At 45.5% G+C, this 15,653-nt stretch overlaps 1 protein-coding gene across 1 annotated transcript in view; it reads right to left on the bottom strand.

Annotated features, from left to right (window-relative positions):
* Positions 1-15,653, bottom strand: part of IGHMBP2 (immunoglobulin mu binding protein 2) — a 44,310-nt gene that overhangs the window by 12,599 nt on the left and 16,058 nt on the right. Inside the window, exons 8-9 of the mRNA XM_019474348.1 lie at positions 13,605-13,779; positions 2,328-2,510 (exon numbers count right to left, since the gene is read on the bottom strand). Coding sequence (XP_019329893.1) covers positions 2,328-2,510; positions 13,605-13,779 — 358 coding nt within the window. The remainder of the gene's footprint in view (positions 1-2,327; positions 2,511-13,604; positions 13,780-15,653) is intronic.

Genomic DNA, 15,653 nt, shown 5'->3' with positions numbered 1-15,653 from the left:
CTGCCACAATTCGTAGCACAAGGTGTTTGCACCTGGACCTCCTCCCAGCCGTATGTCTCAAGACTGGGACATGCTTCTTCAAGCTTCACCTCTCAAAACAGCATCGAGGTCATTGTAAATTCAAGGCTAGAATACAATCGTATGGGCTGGCTTTGCCAATGCCAGAGGTGTAGCGGGGGCTATGGTCTGGATTACTCCAGTCAGATCTTTCTTCAAAGGAAGATCTCAAAATGGTTTCAGCAGCGATGGAGATCCCCCTCCTTGCACTGTGCTTTGGGACTCTTCAGGTTCCTCACCATCACCCACCAGCCCTTGGGAAGGAGGTAACAAAAAGCTACAGACCCGGAGTTTGTCAAATGCTGTTGCTGCAATTGCAGCTGCAGCCCAGGCTTTGGCTGCTTTCCAGTATGAGCAGGTAACTCCTGTGGGCACTCGCCAGCCTTCCACTTCCCTAGGATGCTTCTGCTTATAAAAGAGCTTTTCCTAGAACTATCAGAGAATAAAACTTACTTATTTCTTGCTTAGGTAAGGGATTAAGCAAATCATTTGGCCTAAGCCAACAAAAGACATGAGATGCTCACAAATATCATGAAGGAATTTGTACTAGCAACCTAAACGTGAGAAGATCATGGTCCAATATCAAGCCCCTGCATTATCACCTGGTCTTCTACAGAAGCACAGAAACTTTACATGGTCCAGTGCCTCAACTGAGGATTGCTGTATTCATGCGATATGTCAGTAGGGCTGTGGACTGGCAGGTTTGATTATGAGTTTAGAAACCAGTGTCTGCAGGAAAAGGCCCTGAGCAGGGGACTAAGCTGCACTGTGGACTGGAAAGAAAAACATTCACTCCTTCATCAGCTATAAAAATAAACCAGCTCATCAGAATAACAAAGTCGCCTAACTTCAACTTTTCAATTGGTTTCCTATTATAACGGTTTCAAACCATTTTGCCTGGGGTTCTTCACTAGTTGCTATTTTTAATTTGCAAAGTTAAATGGAAAAAAAAAGCATGGCAAGGAACAAGAACAATCGAGAAGAGGGTTTTGTACAGCACCGATCCTGGAATTAGATCTGTATGGCTAAAACATTGCTGAATGAGTCCCGTCCATCTCAGCTGAGCTCCTCCTGGCACTGATGAACCAGCCTTGCCTACTCTTACCTATAGAACCCACCACACTCACCCATAAAATTACATACGTATACACAAACGTGTATATAAACCAAGATAGAAGTCAGCATAGCTTCACTGATGTAAGTTGAGCCAAAGCCTCGATAGCCCTGAAGCCTTAATACGGAGCATGCTGACACAAGCAGAAATCCCCGCGCTGGCTGCAGCAGTTGTAGATGAGGGTGCCGGGGCTGTCGCGAGCACAAAGCTCGCTCTTTCCCATCCAGGTAGTATTGTTCACACTGTTTACAAGTAAGATTATTTTGAAACAAGTATGATAAAATGGCCTCTCTAGCTATCTCTGTCCAAAACTGGATCTACTATGAAACGGAGAGGTTCTAGGGGAATATCAATTTTTCCGACTCCTAAATATTTGCGTTTAAAAAGAAGTATTGCTAAAAATACAAGAGCACCATGCAGCAAGCACTGTGATATTTCATGCTTCTCCAAGTCCAACAGAGAGAATTAATGTTTTCCAGAACTGCACTGACTGATATTTTAAAAAGCAGCAATTATTGATAGTCACAGTATGTGTTGGCAAACAACCGTCCCAGGGTGCAATGGAAATGAAATGCTAGTCACTTCCTTTAAATTACCAAAGAAAAGGGAAACTACTGTAGACAAGGAAAGGATCTGATGCCATCAGACCTGCCTCAGGTGCTGTCCTGGCAGTAAAACTATCCAAGCTGGAAAGGGAATCTTGCTGTCTGATCTTTCTGATGTCGATGTTGGGACCAAAGATGGGCCAGGCACTGGCTCTCATAATCACGTGGACATGTGAAAACACAATAAAAGACTGGTGTCTGGTCCTACCCTCAATGAGAGCTTGAGAAAGAGAAACACTGCTTGGGGTACGCCCACTGCAGGTCAGGCCTTCATATGTTCTCACTAGGTGCAAGGGGATTTTATTTTGTTGCTTATCATAACAAAGGAGGAAACAGAAGATAACTCTGCATGACTTCTTCTGACATAGGAAAAAGGGCATCCTCCCCGCCCCCCATTAAAGTTTCCTCGATGAAATAAAGGATGAAACAGAAATGCTATTGTAGGGCCAGGAGGAATAGAAAACTCCATCATAGGGAAGGGACAAACCCTGCACGCGATGGGGTGAAAAAGACATCTCTGCTCATATACCAGCGAAGAGCAAGTCACTCACTTGAGCAAATGCTGGGCTACTGATGGGTGAGCAGTGAGCCGGCCACTGTACATCTCCGAGGAAGCCCACTGCATGATGGCCTGGTGCATTCGGTACTGCACTGTCAGCATCTTCACAATCTTCTCCCCGTACCTCTCGATGAGACGCTCCATCAAGCTGAGTGAAAGGCCCTTGGCAGCAGCCCTGCATGGGAAAAGCAAGTCAGAAGTGGAGTCTAGATGTCTGACCTGAAATGATGATCTAAGGTACAGATGTAACCCTCTTTGGACTAAAGAATCAATCAGCATCTCACTACAGATGCAGCCCTGGCAGGGCTGCAGCTGGAATTGAACGCAGTGTTGATCAGTGCTAATGGGGTTAAGTTGCAATGCCGTTGGAGCACCTGCAATATCTACTCTGGACCCTGCTGAGCACCCTCGTGCGGCTCTGCTGGGATGGCGTTATTTCCCTGGCTTTCCTATTCTGTTTCACTTGGGTACCAACAGGTGGTGGAAAGGGAGCAGGAGTAGGCTGCAGGGTCCCAAGTGTTATCTTTCAGCGTAGGCTCCCCAACAGGGTGAAGACCCTCAGGGATAGACTTCTGCCTTGCACGGAGATAAGATCAGCTTGAACACATCAGAGTGGAGAGATGCCTGCTTCCCTTTCCCATAAGGAAATACCTAGGGGTGTTGCCACTGTAATGCAAGAGATGCAAATGGTATCGGCTATCCCGGCCTGCAGCAGTCACTTCTCACACCCAGATCTGCTCAGTGTGGTTGGAATAAGGTGAGTGAGGATGCCCAAGATCTCTACTTGGGGAAACAGCTCCAGAACAAAAACCTCTTAACCTGTAAGCTCATCCCATCAACATCCTTGGTCACACTGCTCATAACAAGCTCTAGATACTGCATCTGCCAGTGTAACATTACACTCACGTTACTGCAAGCTCAGTAACGGCATCAGAATCACCTAATGCATTAGTATCAGAGCTCGACCCCAAATCTTGAAACGCTTGGTGTCAACACAGCCAGACCTTGCTAATGTTTTATCGAGACACTTGCCACTCAAGCATTCTCATTACTCCTTGGCCGCTCACCCCAGACTGATGCACAAATGCATTTCAGTGCTTATTGCTTTATTACCCATTAAGAAAACCAACATTCCATCACTTCTGGCAAAGGTTCCGTGCTTATATCTGTGACACAAATTAATAAAACTCCTAATGAAATAAGCCTTTCAGGAGCCTAATTGCTTTCTCTTCGCAGTACAGAAAGGGTTTGTTAGACGCATCGCCTAATGGTACCATCTGAGGAAGAAGGACAAGAATCGCTGTACTTTGATTTTGTATTTTGAGCATTTCAGAGTATAAAGAGTTTTTTCATACTGTGCGTCCAGTGCCTTGTACAAGACTGTGGTTCATGGTGAGGTATTCTGGTTGCTACCAGAACACAATGAACAAGCACAAAGATGATGAAATGATGATAGAGAACAGCTCAGGAAAATTATTTCCGTCAAGGCTAAGGGGCACAGCACGCATCCAATTACTGGCATGGGAAGCATTACATTACTACACGGCACCACAGCAAGTGTCTTGTTTGCTGTACTGGCCAGTCCTGTCATGTTAACAACAGGGCACTTGGTAAATATAACAAGAGACTGCAAATTCATTAAAACTGCAGAAGGGAAAATTGAGGGTAGATCTTTCTGAGAAATCAAGTCTCATTAGCCCTCCTTCTTGCTAAATCACAGAATGCAGCATACAGGGAAAAAGGGGGTCATAAACTGTGAACGGACGCAACTGCAGGACTTTGGAGACAGTGCTGCTTTTTCAAAGGCTGTTGTAATGTTAACAAGCTTTGAACAACACGTACAGGCACAGAAGCCAGGAGAAGGGTTGGCAGGTTTGTAATGAGGATATTGTGCTTTACGCAACAGAGGTTTCCAGCTGTGCTGCACATTTTGCTTCTGATCATGAACCGCACTGAGGTTGGCCATGAAGCCTTTACAGCTCGCCAGTCCCAGCATTGCTACTGGCATGAACTTACAGAGGTTCTTATGCTCCCAGCTGAGAGCATGGGAGAAAAGCAAGGTGTGGGTGAAACAGCAGTCTGTCAGAGGTGGGTTGGGTTTTCGGGAGGGGAAGGGGATTAGGTGGTGTGAGGGGAAAGAACAGGACATGGGGCTGAGGAGCTCGTTCCAGTTACCAGGAATTAGCTTTTCTCCTTCCAGGCTCATAACTGAAAGAGAAGGCACTGACAGCCTGATCCTCCCAGCTCTGCTTTGCCCCACAGGGTGTGCTAAAAGGCAGCCTTCATCTCCCGGGCAAGGAGGAAAGGAAGCAGTTTTAATAGGGAGAGCTGTCTGCACTCAGGCGCAAGCACCTACCTGAAATCACCATTCCCTTAGGAACGGTCCTTCCTCCTGCGTGACCAGGGAATCTGGGGATTCAGAGCCCACCTCTTACTTGGTCTTTGCCTAGAGCATGACCACTATCACCAAGATAAAAATGCTTCTGGTTCCTTCCACCAGCCATCTCCTCCTGACAGGCTAATGAAAAAGCAGGTCACACGTTGAGTCACCCATGGGTGATCTGGCTCTCAGGGCCAAGAGGGCACCATGGGGCTTTAACTGCCCTGACCAGCCTCACCTGGGCCCCACGCCCTCTGCCCGTGGGCCCCATTTAAGCTCAGCACTGGCCCTTCAGTCCCTGAGTTATGTGCTAGCTCTGTCTCCTGGAGGGAGAGATCCATGGACCTTGGATCTATGTTGCACATCACTTTGATCCTGTCTTTAGCTGTATCTTCTAGATGGATCCTGGACCCGTGTCATGGCTTTGTTTCTAGCCCACCTCCTGATGGGACCCCCTGGATGGACCCTGGACCTGGTTCGTAGCTTGCTGGAGCTGTTGATGAACCCCATTACCAGCCCCTGGCCCTGCTCACTGTGCTCACACCCCATGGGACTGTGCCCTGTTGATGATGATGCTGTTCCTGGTCTTTGCTGCTGCCGGACACTGGCTGTGTAAGTCACATCAGGCAACTCAAGTGAGAAGCGAGGGATACCAAAATAAGATGCTCTCAAAGTCTTAAAGGGATACAGCAAGCTTAGCAGCCTTACTATCCAAAGGTACCTCCCATTTGCTTTTGGTCTTTACTCCCCTCCCTCAGCTCACAAATTCTTGCAAATCTAAGAGCAAGCCTAAAACTGATTTTCATGCAGAACTGGCAGGAAAACCCTGGTGTTTTTTAACAACCAATATTCTGAAGTGTTTCTTGTAATGATATACAATAAAGCATGGGGGAGGCATTAAACCTGACAGCAAGCCTTAGAAATAGTGCTCTTCTATACACTAACAGCACAGCTTCCACCACAGGGATCTACATGAAGTTATATGTTGAATTAATAATGAGGATATTAAACTGCTTGCGAATATTTCACCTGTTAATAAATTTCCTATTATTTTACTGCTCAATTAAATCCTACAATGGTTGATTTCTATGCCAACAAAATCGTAACAGCACTGAGCAAAAGCTTTTTAAGTATCAATTGCTTTAGAGAAATTAAATTGGGATAGGAGGTTGGACAGACAGAATCACGCACCTGATACTCAGGAGTATCTACTTTAAAATACCTAAAGTAAAGCTAGGAAAGCTAAAATTACTGAAACAAGCCCACAGCAGCCAGTATTTGCTGCTAACCTGGTTTCACCTTGCTTCATGTGCAGGAAAAGGCTGTACTTTGCTCAAATGCACCTTCCTGCGGAGGGGGTGGGGGTACCAGGATAGATCCCAGTGAGGGAGGACGAGGAGGCCCTGCTGCTCTTCATAGGTAAGGCTTCCTCCTCCAGCTCTTGGAAGAAATGCTACACATTAACGGTGATAGCTGTAGCCAAGTGGAACCGAGTATTTCAAAGGCTTTTGTGCCTACTGTGGCATGAAATATCCTTTATGGGCTGGGTGTGAGGAGTCAGCCTGCCACGTAGATGTCAAGAATGATCATTACTAGGGGGGAAAAAAAGGGAAGAGTTTCCCACAGAGCTGTGCCCTCAGTCATGTTATATCTTTTTTATTCATCCTCTGGATAGCTGATCTCCTCCCTAAGAGACAGAAGGAGACGTTGGTGTGACTCTGATCTCCGCTGTACACCACCGAATTTGGACAGCAAAGTCTGGGGAAGGATGTCACTGTGTTTTCCTACCTCAAGAGCTCTGCCTTAAGCTCTTGGATGTCAAAATAGGCTGAGGCTGTTGTGGACACGCAAAGTATTAGCTGCCCTTGGCTTTGTGCCCTGGGCTTTTCTATCCTGGTATAGGTTTAAGAGGTTTCACAAATAGGTAAAGTAGTCGTAAGTGAGGCTGCGCAGAAGTCACCCTTTCTCTGGATATTGTGGGTTTTTTTTAATCCTTGCAAATACGATGGAGGAGGGTTGCTTGTTCTTTCCAGCTGTGGAGGTAACCGAAGAAAACCAAGGCCTGACACTTGCTTTTCAGTGACAAAGTGAAAGCAAATCCATTTGGACCTGACATGCAAATCAGCAAACTACTGAGCATGGAGGACTAGCGTGTGGATTTGGGATGGTGGAGACATCCAGACTGACTGCTAACAAACAAGACGTCAAAATATTCCTGTGCTTGTCTAAGAAACTAGTTGAGAGCAAGAGGTCCGATATGTATCTGAAGATATCTGAAAAGTGTAAAAACAAATCAATAAATCAAAGCTCTGATGTGGAGACAAATTAATTAGGATGTCAGAAAAGGATGGCATAAGGACTAAAATGAAAATAAGGAAAACGAGTGTTCCTGTGAGACAGCAGAAAGTGTCCTGGCATTGAGATGCCCCCTGGGACCGGGCCAAAACCCAGTAGGAGGCTTGAAGCCAATGTCCGTGAGCTTTGGAGCAGGCTGCCGAGAGGGGAACAGTGGGGGACTGACATTTGCCATCGCTGGGAGGTCTTTCAGAAGAAACACATCCCGCACAGACAAGAGGTAGGTGAATGTATTGTAAGGTGTGTGTGGGGATGCCCTCTGCATCCTGAGATAACTCCAGGTATGTCAAAAAGGAAGAGAGAGGAGCATCCTTCAGACTCCCCACCAAAACTCCCTTAGCCTCAAGTGGAAAAAAACCTGATGGTAATAACTGATAAATGCTGAATCTATGGAGGAAAAAGCAGATAACAAGAAGGTATTTATACCAGGCAGGGCCCGGCTCCCCGCACTGAGCACAAGCTGCGTGGAAGCCTAGTTGTCTGACTGCGCTTGCGGTACGGCTCCTACAAAGTATCAAAGTATTCCTGTTTAACAGAGGCTTCCTACTTAAGCAGGACTGACTTCACATACTGTAGTAACAGACGATCCTTCTGTCAGCCCAGATTCATCCCAGCTAACTTTAGACCCTTCACTGAGGCCCCGAAAATAGGAGTCCACCCACTTCAGGTCTGCTGTCATCAATGGAGGAGAAGGGGAAGGTAGGCGGAAGGGTTTGAGTCCTCTGCATGAATCATCCCTGGAAATAGCTTATTGTTTTCCATTAACCAAAGAGGAGCCGGCAGGCGATTCGGTGCCTTAATTGGATCTCTGGAAATACCTAACAAGATGGAGGTAAAAGGAATTTGCCTTCGTGTTGCATCTCGCAGCCTGCAGGGACTGTGAAAAGCGCAAAGCGGTGCTCTCCAGTGTCTGCTTTATTTGCATCGTGCAGGGGGATGGTGCTGTAAAGAGGAAAGCTGTGTTACGTGCCTTGTTCAATACAGCAAATGCTTCTACTTGGGCAGCGACTAAAAACAAAGCCAGAGTTCAGATCCGTAAGGAAAAGAGCTAGCAATTTTTAAAGGCGTTTATCTGAAAAGTAATTGGATTTCTCAAAATAAGTTGTTCCAATTGATCAAAATTTGTTAGCTTTTGCATTTAATTAGGAGGCTATTGAGCCAAACTGTCAGCTGCTCCAGCTGGACCTCACTGCACGTCTTCTCCATCACAGGCTGGCTGGGGGGTTTCACTAGACAACAACAGAGCTTGAAAGAAAGGAACTCTTTTCTTTCAGCATTAGGCAGTTTTGCTTTCTACCAGGATAACACATGTCATCCCAGGTATTTTGTACAGGACAAATACTCTGCATTGTGCTATTTAAACCCTTTGCACATTCAAATGGTCTGTCCAAGAGCCCTCCGCTCTACAGAGCCAGCAGAGTTGAGGGACACGTTGGTAATCTGGAAAGAGGAGAGGGAAATTTTGCTATTCCCAAACAGAGGCTAGGACTAGAGGGGAAGACTCCAGATCAGTGCCTGCCTGATGAGCACCCACTCTAATTTCTGTGTGTACAGTTAATACCTACCAGGGTACCCATCTGCAATTAATACCTGTGGGGCTGCTACCAAGGGCTCCCACCGAGATGAAAGGTAAAGCCATAAATAGCTCAAAAAGCTGTATTTTCCACTTGTTTTCCTGCATTCTCAGTCTTTCAACAGTCAGCCACCTGAGCAATGGGCAAAGTTTGAAAATACCCAATTTTGAATAATTTTACTTGACAAGATGTCAGCCTTTAGAGGTGAGGGGAAAGACAGGAAAGATGGACTCGCAGACAATCGCCAGGCTGGGGTTCAAGACATCTTGCTCAGTCCTAGAAGCCACCAGTTTCCTGTATGACATGGGGTGAAATGGGGAGAGTAATTCTTCTTCCACCTTCACGCTGTTTATTCAGATCATAACAGGGACCATCTCTCATTATATACACCATGCCTAACGCAATAGGGTATTAGCTGGAGTTTTCCAGTGCTAAACTAACATACTTCAAGAATAAATGTAGAAAGCTGGATTCTTCTCTGTTTCCCTCCTGTGTGGCTTCTCTTGTAGCCACTACTTTGGTTGAGTTCATACGATGGCTTTCCCCTGAGTGCAGGAACAAACCTGGCTCTCGGCTTTGTTATCTATTTTTACGGAGTTGAAGACCTCCCAGACTTTCACACTTTGATGGATTTGCTTCATGTTAGCTAATAGTTTCAAGAGTTACTCGGGGAACTGAGAGAGGACCGGCTGGCACAGGCAGCAGCATCGTAGCAGCTTTGCCTTTTAGGCTGAAACAGAGAGACTTGCCTGGAGAGCGGCAGCATTTGAGAGCACAGCCCATAATTCTTCCAAGTAAGCTGAAGTCAGCTTGGCTTTTTGCACTTTATCTTCCAAAAGGCAACTGTCTGTGAGGCTGAGCTCTGGTGACTGGTGTCTTGCCTGACCAGCACCTGGGTCGTGGACCTGCTGATGCCTTGAGCAATAATTTTGTTTAATGTAGCAAGTTTTTCGGATCATAATTTATTGGTAAGCCAGGCTGAGATATAAATCTGTTAACACTTGATTCAGACACACATTCTCTCTGCTCTATTTTATTTTAAATCTATTGAACTTTAGGAAGGGCACAGTGACACAGTGTTTAAACATCCCTAAGGTTTCTCATCCAAAAAGGATTACCCCACAAGAGATGGGAGCTGACCTAACAACTGACTTACCTGCACAGCTGGTAACCCTGCCAAGGTTGAAGAGCCAGACATCTACCCACACCCTTTCTTAATTTTACAAAGACCACTTCTTTGTGCAGCTGGGATTTTAAAAACATGGAAAGAAAACATAGGATCTAAGGAGCTGGGATTTTAAAAACATGGAAAGAAAACATGCAAAATGCACAACAAAACTGTCCAAGCTCTTTTTAAAGAAAAACAATGGGAACAACAAGGACAAAAAGCTTGGTCCAAGTCATGCCCATAGGATCTAAGGAGGAAAACAGTGTTTCTGATGGAGAAAGAGGACATTATGATCACCTGTGACCACAGGAGAGATGCAAACTAGTGGCAGCTTTCCACTGCAAAGTCAAATGAACTCAAAACTGAGAGAGAGAAAAGCACAACTCCTCAAGCAGGACCAGGAGGAGATCTGCAGCAGATGGATCCCACCAGTGAGGAGCTTTTTCCTGTTGACTCCACGATGCAGCACCAGCAAAGGCTCCTGGCATCAGCCACCATGACAGAGCAGAAGAAAGCAGCTGGGCAGGTGGTACAATGTTTTTGGAGCTCTTCTGAAGAAAATCTGCTTCATTTCAGAGGGGCCAAAACTGACGTCAGTTGAGCGTTAGACCCGTTCACCCATAGTAACAGAGTTGGTATTTCTACTATGTTTTGCCCTTAATCTGACAGTCTTGGGAAAAACAAGTCTCTAGGCTCTATTCCTGGGGCTGGGCAGCCCTGTCTGCCTCGCTAGCACGTAGTTGCTGTCTTGGGACCGCAGTGACTGGTGAGCATTTTCATCCACCTAAAGCTTTTGATCTTGTAAATCAGCATTGCTGTGGCAGGAGCCTAAGATATGAACAAGTGCACTTCCACAACCAGAAGCATAAGCAGAGGAAGGGCATCCAACTCCCTCTTCTCTGTTTATTCATAATTTGGAACAACTTACTGGCACAAGCAGAGAGAGGGGTGAAAATCTCAAACCAGCGCCACTGCTCAGAACGGCAGTCGAGATGAATCCCGCTGGCCAAGGACAGCACGAAGACTGGGGCATTATGCAGCTGCGTTACAGTTTCTCTGGTGGAGAAGACGAGCCTTACACATCACTTAAAGAAAAGAATGATAACCCTGAAGGACCAAACTGCAAGTTTCTTCTTGCTAGTAACCAGATACCTACTCCAAAAAGTACCTTGCATGTCAGGCAAGGAGTTCTTCTCTACTGGGAATAGTTTTGTTATCTGACTCCAGATTAAACCAATTCCCTACTAATGTAAGCAAGTGAGGCTCTAGCCCCCAACTAGCCCCTGACTGCTTCTTCCCACCCTAGACTAATAACATCTGTTAGCTCATCTGTTAGCTCAGCACAGATTACAGCCTCTCTCCAGCTCCCCAGCCTTGGCTAGCCATTTGGCTTCTGCGTGGAGGTAAAATTATTTATTCCCAATTTACACATGGGGAAAACCTAGGCACAGAGACACAGCCTGCAAACTCACGGTAAATAAACGGCCAGACAAGAAGGGTAGGGGGTTCTGGATAGGCTTTTTGCAGTTCACCAAGCCTAGATACCTACGCCAGACAGTGGAGGAATGTGCTTATCACCTGCCAAGATCTGCAAAACAACAAGCACTTGTGCATCTGATGACAGTAAAATGAGAAGATGATACAGCGCCTTAACATTATTTGCACCATCTCTTAGCCACCTGCTGTGAGCCGCTGCCTCCCTTGGATTTTTCATTTCCCTTGTTCAAAATTCAAGTGAGATTATAGATATGTATCTTGCTCATTATTTTTTGGAAGCAGGAGAGAAAGTTTATGAAGTCAGCCCTATTTCTCTGCTTCTGCACAATGACGGTTCAGTAATTCCAGATCTAGAGCTAGATAAACATGCGCACATTTATATTTTAAACAACCTGAAGGCTCCCCAGTACTATTTGGAGTATCCCCCTCGGAGCACAGGCAATTTACACTAGACACAGATCTTTTCCACAAACTAATTGTTCTTAATATGCATGATGTAGGTATTGTGAGGTTTTATAGTCACTGTGGTGCGTGTGATAACACAGCATCTCGGTGGGCCAGCTCCCACATCAATACATTAAATAAATAAATGTGGAACCACAGAAGCAGAATTTAATAAAGGGAAGAGAAGACTTGGATTAAACTGAGTACGAGCCTGAATTCACTCTACAGACCCTGCAGTCAGCAAAGAGGAGGTAAACCAGGCCACCCTTCTTGCTACACACAAGGAAACCTCATGTAGAAAAACAGATCATCTTTCTTAAAAACAAACATTTTAAAGTTTATATATAAATACTGGTCAGTGAAACCAGAATTTGTGTGTCTGTTTTGTTCACCTTCTGTTTGCTTACCATTTTACTAGTTTAAATGGCTGATGTGATTGTTTTAAACTGTTTTTTGAACAACTTTTCTAACCACTCTGAAAATTACTTTGCATAACAGAGAGAAAACGAAGAATTCAAACACAGTGCTGCTAAGCAAGCGGAATCGAAAAAATATCTCTGCTGATGACATGTCTCAGGAAAAAATCTGTCAAAATATACACAATTTTGAGTAATCCAATAGTAGCTCACAGCGTAAGTTCTCCTTCTCACTAAAGAGAAAAACCAAAGCAAACAGCACAAGCTCAACACATTGAATTCTTTGGAGCCGGGGCATGTTTCAGATGACTGATGGAAGGATGCAGACAGGCACACAGAAAGCAACCGTCAATCCCACGGCAGTACCAGCCAGGACAGTACCCTCTGATTCCATGCTGTTTGTCTCAGCAGTACCTGCCCCTTGCACAGAGGCCATGGCAGTGAGTGGAAGGACCCCACATCATTACAAAGGTTTTTTGAGCAGAGCTGTTTCCACGATGCTGCAGAGCTACCTCTGACGTTCCCAGTGTAACAGATCTCCCTGAAACACGGTGTGGCATAAGTTTCTGCTTGCTCTTCCTGCCTCATTGCACTCACCCTCCCTGTCCACCCTGCTTTTTCTGCAGAGGATCCTCTCTGTTGCGGGCACACAACTCCTAAGTAAATGTGGGACAAGGACAAAAGGCAATCTTGGAGAAGGCTGGGACTCTAGCTGCTGGATTGTGCCCCTGATGCAGCTTAAAGGACCTCCGCAAAATGAGCACAGCAGTGTTTCAAAGGCAGACAGCTCCCTGTCACTGTGTGAGCAAGTATTCCCACTGCGAATGGCCAGGATTTGGTACAGAATCACCTTCTGTTTCTGAGGTTTGCTTTAGCAGCTCTACCAAGGTAACCCACCTAAGGTTGTTCCTACAAAACACAATCCAGTGTGCGGACTCCTGCAGGCCACGTCTCTGCTCCTGCACAGATGACAGCCTCACAGACAAGGTGCACACACCTTTGAGGACTGGTGGCAACTCCAGAGCAGAGCCAAAGGCTGCCTGTCAGATTGCTCTCCCTGTCTGCAAACTCAAAATCCTTGCAAGCCCTGGAGCAGTTGCCCAGCAGGCACTCATCAGCACAAAAGGCAACTCTCCAGCACCATGCTGACTACACGCGCTTTGCTATTATGTGGCTCGGTTAGCAGCAGGTAAAACGACCAACTGTCATGTCCTTGTGTGATAAGAAAGCTTGCTCAGACGGAGCCACATTAAACTTTAAGCAGTGGCTATCAGTAGAACAGGTCTGACATAATTCTGGCAGAGTGACCAAACCCAGCTCACAGGGGACATCAATAAATAATCCACATTAGTGAAATCTCTTGACACTTGAGGCATTCAGAAGCATTTGGCTGCATAAATAACAGGAGGACCTGGGCCCACGAACCGCTCCTTACTTGTGAGAGATGATGGTGGGGGGAAGCTGTTTGTGATCCCCGGCCAGGATGCACTTTCGAGCCTTCAGCAGAGGTATCCAGCAGCTGGCTTCCAGCGCCTGAGCACACTCATCTATCACCACAAGATCGAAGTGATTTTCAGGAAGCAGCTTCAGTGGGCCATCAGAGGAAGCACCTAGTTAAAGGAGAAGGTGCACAGCTTAGCAAGGAAGCACAGAAGAGCAAGCAACCTGTTTTTAAAACAAACCACACACGCTTTAATTGTGATTGAGGGAGGCAGGTAAAATAATGTTTCTTCGCAGTGATTTAGAAATTCAGCTCTGTAGTCCATGCCAAATACATATACATTTATATGTGCATGTCAGAACTGTTTTTGCCAATTTCTGTTTGTCCTTTTTTGCCCTGGCATCTGGGCCCAAAAGCTTCCAAGTATCTTTGAAAACAACAGTGAAACCCAGATGACAAACAGAACAATATGCTTGAATACTTCACCCCGAGCAGAAGCAGAGCAAAAGCACTAATGAACACCCACTTTCCTTCTGCCCTCAAATGCAAACAAAACTTCTCACCAACCAAAACTGAAAGGATGAAGGACTTTAAATTCGCCTTGCCTGATACACTGAGGGACACCCCAAGAGGGAAAGATCAGCTGAGACCCTGACTCCTGCCCTGCTGACCCCAGCTGTGCTACTCTGCTCTTCCTCATGGCAGTAGGAGAAGGGAAAGCACAGGAGACTGTAATCAGACAACCACGGCAAGGGCTATTTTTTTTACATCATATATCCCTTTGTAATGTCAAACAAATAACGCTTCTACACGTCCTACTATAATCCAGACATGAACCGATATTGATCCACGCATTGATCAGAAATGTGAATTTCAGAGGCATCAAAAATATTACTGCAATTCATAAGAAAAAGGGATGCAAAAGGAGGAGAGGAGGATTAAGAAGCCAGCATGCCAGACAAGGAGATTTTTATTCATGGTGCTCACAGAAATGTTTTTTCAAAAGCTCCTCTGCTATTGCAGTGTAGCTCTGAAAGCAGCTCTCATTAGGGGTGATTTTGCTTTGCCACTGTAAATCCTGCTGCCTCTACAGCTTTGCATCAGTTCAGATGTTACAGTTTGTCAACTGAGACACCGTGTTTCCCTTTAAAAAATTTTTTTCCAGCCTGTATGAGTCCACTCTGGTAACAAGGAGCATACAGTTTGAACCTGACTTTTGCAATTTTGCCATGCTGAAGGTGAAAGGAAAAGAAACAAGTAGAAAGGTTCTCTCTATCTAAAAAAGACTGTACCAACATGGCATGCAGCTGTGCAGATGGTTTTCTTCCCTTACAGCCTTGCAGCTCGACTTGGGTTTATCGAACTCCCATTAACTAAAGGTCACTGGTGTCCCTGTGTGTTGCCATGATAAAATTCTCTCTCTGCTGAACCTAGCAACAGAGCACTTTGGCTTGTATAAATAGTAATTCCCATCAAACTACATGGTTTCAGACAAATACCAAGACTGCTTAACTGAGAAGAATACAAAATCCAAACCCCTTGTTTGTCCACCACCTTTTGCTGAAGCAGAATTGCACAGACCTCCACACGGGGTAGCAAGCCCCAGAGTCCCAGGAGAAAATCACATCTGATCAACGCAATAGTCCGCACAAAATACCAGTTTTACTGAAAAGAAGAAACCTCCCCCTGTTTTTTCAGCCAAAGTTAAAAGAAGTGAGAGGCCAATTCCCAGCAAATAATGCACTGGAAGGATTTAACTTGTGAATGCCCCATGAGGTTCTTTTTTTATGACCTAAAATTATTGATGTTTCCCTTCAGCAAATAATCCCCGAGCAACCAAATCTGAAGATTGTAAGTGGGCCCTGGAGTATTATACATCTGATCTAGAAAAGCACTTTAGCACATGTTAAACTTTAAGCACTTATGTTCCCCTTCGATCGCAAGGGTATTACTTTCCTACTTGTAGATGCAGATGTGCCTACATGTGCTGCCTGACGAATACCTGGAACTGTTCCCTAAATCCCATGCCGTTTACACCACTTG

Source organism: Aptenodytes forsteri, unplaced genomic scaffold (genome assembly GCF_000699145.1).
Source record: "Aptenodytes forsteri isolate BGI_AS27 unplaced genomic scaffold, ASM69914v1 Scaffold329, whole genome shotgun sequence".
Classification (NCBI taxonomy): domain Eukaryota; kingdom Metazoa; phylum Chordata; class Aves; order Sphenisciformes; family Spheniscidae; genus Aptenodytes; species Aptenodytes forsteri.
The sequence above is the reverse complement of the archived record's forward strand: the minus strand, read 5'-3'. Positions and strand labels throughout refer to the sequence as shown.